At 48.6% G+C, this 6,000-nt stretch overlaps 1 protein-coding gene across 1 annotated transcript; it reads right to left on the bottom strand.

Annotated features, from left to right (window-relative positions):
* Positions 1–236: 236 nt before the first annotated feature.
* LOC146060231 (uncharacterized) lies at positions 237–5,765 on the bottom strand. The gene is made up of 2 exons (XM_083173225.1): positions 5,664–5,765; positions 237–1,481 (listed from the first exon to the last, which is right to left on the bottom strand). Exon 2 carries the CDS (start codon positions 1,320–1,322, stop codon positions 711–713), a length of 612 nt encoding a protein of 203 aa, XP_083029351.1. The 5' UTR covers positions 1,323–1,481; positions 5,664–5,765; the 3' UTR covers positions 237–710.
* Positions 5,766–6,000: the final 235 nt, after the last annotated feature.

The raw sequence follows: 6,000 nt of genomic DNA, 5'->3' as shown, positions 1-6,000 counted from the left end.
TTTCCAGGGCCACTTTTAGTCCCCAATCCCGCCCCTGCCTGTCCGCCATTATGCAGGCCCATGTGCACTACATTATGTAGGCCCATTATGCTGCCCCACTGTCCATGTGCACACCATTTGTTGCTGCACCCTGCATGTCAATGTATTATCATAAACACCGCACCAAAATGTAACTTCAAAACAAACTTCATTTAACAACATCAACTATACCAACTTTGAATATAAAGAGAATAATAAAAAATGCATAAAACTTTATTTATCAACAATAATTACAGATGTGTTTTTTTTTGCAGATGTCGCATGAAACGCGGGACTTCCTTTTTGGCTTCATCAGCCTTTATCGTGAGGAGGAGATCTTGTGGCTGATGTCATCCCCAGACTACAGCAACAAACAGAAGCAGGAAGCTGCCTACAACCGCCTGGTGGAGTACTCCAAGCCCACGTACTTTGCCGCATCGGTGACCTGTGTGCGTAACAAAATTGCAAACAAACGTCTTTGTGAAAGAAAACAGGAAGATCGAGGAGTCCAGGAGGTTGGGGGCGGGTCCAGACAAGGTTTACGTTCCGCAGCTCTGGTACTACAAGGAGCTCAACTTCCTGTTAGAGAAGCGGTCACCAAGGGAGTCGCTCGTAGTCATGGCAGAGTCCGAGGAGGGAAGTCAGGATGCGGAGGAGGAAAGTGGGGTAAGTTGATATTGTTATTGTTTGTATTATCTGATAGCTTCCTCCTGCCATGCCACAGCTCCCTCCCCATTGAAAAAAGCATTATAGCTTTCACGGACCTGTTTGCCTCTAGCAGAGCCGCGTAAAGAAACAGCTGAAGCCGACACAGAGGAAATATGGGCTGCCTCCACTGGCTGGTTCGGGTCTTCGGGTCCTGCTGGGAGCAATGGCATTCTGCTGGTAAGCTTGCGATGGAGCATGTTGTGCAGTAGGCAGCATGCTGTTACTGGATAGTTAATTTTGTCCAACTGCATGTTGATGGGTCGGTGGAAGATCCTGAATCGGTTGCTGAGAATGCCAAATGCATTCTCTACAACCCTGCGTGCCCTAGAAAGCCTGTAATTGAATATGCGCCTCTTATGGTTCAGGACTCTTTGTGGGTAGGGCTTCATTATGTGTTCATGCAGCGCAAAGGCCTCATCTGCCACGAACACAAATCCAAGCCCATTCTTTATTTGGTCAGGAGGCGACAGGTAAATGGAGTTGGTGGTCAGCTGATCGTAGAAGCGGGTATTCCTTAGGGACCCACCATCCGAGCTTCGGCCATTTTTTCCCACATCCAGAAAAATAAATTCGTAGTTGGTGTTGACCACCACCATGAGAACAATGCTGAAGTAGCCCTTGTAGTCAGAGCCGCTGTTGGTGGGTTTGGTGATGTACACATGTTTCCCATTGATGGCCCCGCCGCAGTTTGGAAAATTCCATCGCCTGTCAAATTCCTCTGCGATGGCTTGCCATTTATCAGCGGTTGTGGCGAACTGTAAACCAAACAAAAAACATGTTTTTAAACGACTTTTTTGTTTTTCCAATAGTCATATCTATATCTACTTATATCGCCTGAAGACCGTGCCCCTGACGTTAACGAGCTATCTGTTGAGGAGACGACGCCACCAACAGGGTACCAGGAGGAAGCCGCGCAGAAGCAAATTTAACGAAGACCCACTACTACATGAGGCACGGTGTAACCTGCTCCGCAAAGTCGATGAATTTGATGACTTTGCATTGTACGTTGCGAAAACCATGCGTAAACTCACACCGCAGCAGCAACTAGAGAGCCGGCGTTTGATGAACAAAGTTTTGTACAAGACACTCACAGGCCAAGTGACACCAGAATGGAACCTCGGTGGCCTACCACCCCAAGCACCTGCTCTGCATGCCCCTTTCACTTACACCACGCCACTCGCCACCTACCCTTCCTCCAGTACCCATCCTCATCAACAGCCCATGTACCATTCGGGTTATGCAGAATCGACTGCCTCAACTTACCAACCGCCTCCTCACACCCCTTCTCAAATCAACCACCCTACCCATTTCCGCCACCACCCACCCACACCCACACCCAACCAACCTTCAACCACTCTACAGTCTTCTCCTCAAATCCAATCTCCCCCACAAAACAGCTACCCACCCCGTACCATCCACACACCCACCGTCACCTCAGCAATATACACTTCTATGATGCAGATGAGGATGAGGTGGAGGTGCCTACGCTATTCAATGTTGGTTGATTTCAATTTAACATTTTTGTAATGTTTGAGAATCAGTCCACTTTGGGCGTATATAACTTGTGTTTTTAGGAAAAACATACCCAGCAATAGTTGGACTGTGAACTATTGCTGGGTATGTGAAATCACTCAACGCCACTGCCGCAGGCAGCACCACATCTGTTGTTATTTATATTTGATGCTGCACTTTGCGATAGTGCTGCTGGGCTGTGATATGGCATTTGAGTGACATCGCTTGCAGGAGGACAATGCACATGCAGCTGGGGGAAGGTAGATGGTAGCGGGAAACCATCTTCCTGACCCAAGCTGCATGTGTGCAATGCACCCCTGAAAGCGAAATCACTCACTGCCAGTGCCGCAGGCTGCACCACTTCTAGTATTTATATTTGATGTTGCACTTTGTGTAGATTGCGATAGTTTTAGGCTAGTAAATTACATTTTTTAAAGATATAAAGTGCTCTCGTTTTTTCACATGTTTAGGCTTCTCAGCCATGTTGGACACATATTTTAAATGTGTTGTTTAAAAGCTAAAATAACAAAAAATTATTTACATTCAGTTTTTCAATAAAACTTTTTGCTAAAATGGCAAGCAATGTGTGGTGTGATTTTCTTACCTTACAATACTTGTACTGTAAAACCTTGATAATGGCCTTGCAGTTTTTATATATATATATATATATATATATATATATATATATATATATATATATATATATACACAGTATATATATATATGCATTAAACTGCACCAGCACTTTTCTGTATATGTGTATATATAAGTTCTCAGCCAATCAGCGGCCGCCCAGTCCTTTGAATGGGATTTCTTTCTATTCTCGCGCCGCGCACCCGGTCTCTCTGCATCTGCGGTCCCCGCTCCTGACCCTGCCTGCCGCGGCGCTGCTACAACTGAAGAGGCTGAGGCTCTCCCAGTGCACAATACAGATTACAGCCTGCACCTACAGGTACCCAGGACCGGACCCCGCCCCCAGCCTGCTCCTGTCACTCCCCCGGACGGCTGCACATGATTAATCTTATGTGCAGACCGTCCGACATCCGGATCTGATCCGATGTACACGGGACCGCGCATCGGATCGGATGTCATACACTACGCAATTTGCCCAGTTTCACTCGATTTCTCGGCCCAATCCTCCAGAATCGGGTGAAATCGGGGCCAAATCGCGTAGTGTATGGGGGCCTTTAGATGGACAAAACCATGTGCATTGCAGGTGGGCAGATGTTACTTGTGCAGAGAGAATTATAGGTACTTATGTAGTATCTGGGCGCCCGATTTTTTGATTGTATGCCTTAAGTTAAGGCATACAATCAGATGCGATGCGATATCGCATCGCATACGACCATATCGCATGCGATGCGATGCCCCGATTTTTCCATAGGATTCAATGTTAAAATGGACTGAGTCCATTTTAACATGGAATTTAATGGGAAAAAGGGGTCCTTTTCATACCCCTACTATCCAAGTGGGCTTGGAGTTGGATATAAACCTGTGGCGAGCGTAGCGAGCCCCGCGAGGGGACACAGAATACCGTCCCCTCGCCACGCTTCGGGCTCGGTGGCTCGCCACAGGTTTATATCCAACTCCATGCCCACTTGGATAGTAGGGGTATGAAAAGGACCCCTTTTTCCCATTGAATTCTATGTTAAAATGGACTCAGACCATTTTAACATTGAATCCTATGGAAAAATCGGGTCCATCGCATCGCATCCGATTTGGTCGCATGCGATGCGATGCGATGTGCCCGATCCGACCAGATTTCTAAATCGGGCGCCCAGATACTACATAAGTACCGAATTATATTTGGTTGGGGTTTTACTTCAAAGTGAGATCTATATTGCAGTGTAAAAATAAATCAGTCAGTATTTACCCTGCACAGGATAAAAATACGGTACTTGTTTCCTAGCACGGCGCCCGTCGGGGTTGATCGCATGCCTTAAGTTAAGGTACTTAAGGCATGCGATCGACGCGATCGACCCGATTTTCTGTCAATTACCGTGTTGATCGCGTCGGGCGCATGCCATTATAATGGCATCCGACGTGATCGACCCGATTTTACATAGGGAACAATGGGAAAAGGGCCAATATGGCCAATTTCTCATTGTATATGCCCCCTCATGGGTATTAAGTATGTTAATGGCCCCCCCATTGTTAACGCCACCCCACTATTGACGCCAATCCGAAGCGTGGCGAGCGGCGGCGGTACGCGTCCTCCGACTTTTTCATACCCCCACTATCCACGTTGGCGTGGAGTTGATTTTATACAGTGTGGCGAGCGCAGCGAGCCACCGAGCCCGAAGCGTGGCGAGCACACGCGTACACCTGTGAAGTAATGCGCGTCCCCTCGCGGGGCCGCTGGCGACCATATTGCCGGTAAATCGCCGGTTGCGCGCTCCCGTTTTCAGCCCTGTTATAATCGCTGGTCGCAGGACCAGCTGATTACCTCTGCGACCAGGGCCGGTGCAAGTCACCGGAGCGCCCCAGGCGTGGGGGCGCCCCGGCGCTCACCCGGTCCTCGGAGAAGGGGGAAGTGCCGGGCGTGCGGTGGCCGGCTATTGTGCTACACAGTAGCCAGGGGAGGGAATGTTTTCGGGCGGCTGCCACACAGAGGTGGAGGGGGGGTGCCGGGCGTACGTCGGACCTGGCTACTGTGCTACACAGTAGCCGGGGGAGGGGGGTGTCAGGCGGCTGCTACAAGGGGGGGGGGAAATGCTCTGCTTGCGGACTCACCCAGCCTGGCGAGTCACTGCACAGGGGCGCGATGGGTGGACAGCTGCTCCAACTTCCACCCTCCAGTGGCGGGCGCCCTGGGCAAATGCCTAAGGCTGCCTAGTGGTAGCGCCGGCCCTGTCTGCGACACCGCCGGCAGAGGTTCCCTTTCATCAGTGGCCATCAGCAAAATATTGCTAGCAACATATTGTTGAGCAATATATCTCCCCCCGTGTGTACGGGGCTTTAATGTTGTTCTCACATGGAATTGACTTTGGGGACCCTTGGTGCTGCATAGGTCTGAGAGGGTGACTCCCTAGCATTGCTTAACCCTTTGAGTGCCAACATCTCTGTGAACGATGTTCAAAATATCCACTAAATATGCCAGCTTTGCTCACATTTTTTATAATAATTAAAATAAGAAATGTTGTGTAAAAAAAGATCGTATCGCATATATAAGGTAAATATTACTGGGCATTATGATGAATAAAAATGTTTACTTAGCAATATTATTCACTCCTATTTTAACAAATTTACTAGGCACTCAAAGGGTTAAGTCTAAAATGGCCTGTAGAAGGTTGCTGTGGTTGAGAAGATATCTGTACGTTTAACCACTATAGCCCTTCATACACTAGAATTTGCCTCTGACGTACAGGCTGGAAAACTTCCATCTGTGTGACATATTGTACAGTGTACACATGACGTTTCTATACCCGTATGATGTCGCGCTGCTCCGTCACGTACTGCACACACACACTACTCTTCGGTCTAGCACATAATAGGAGGAGGAAACCGGAGGACTCGGGCACGCCCACTGTCCAAAGATCACGTGACTAGCTGACAGTCACTACTAGACAATGAACTCCCAGTTACAGCGCGTAAGACACACCCCTCTCCCATCCGGACGTCGCCGCCGCTCCCATCCAATCCACATGCTGAATGAGGCTCTTTAAAAAAATAAGTCCCGGCGATGGTGTGGCAGTCAGCTGTATGTAGATCCATCCGCCCATGTAAACACAAGGAGTGGATCCCACAGTTGGAGGCAGTTGG

This window comes from Crinia signifera, chromosome 2 (genome assembly GCF_055691185.1).
Source record: "Crinia signifera chromosome 2, ASM5569118v1, whole genome shotgun sequence".
NCBI lineage: Eukaryota > Metazoa > Chordata > Amphibia > Anura > Myobatrachidae > Crinia > Crinia signifera.
The sequence above is the reverse complement of the archived record's forward strand: the minus strand, read 5'-3'. Positions and strand labels throughout refer to the sequence as shown.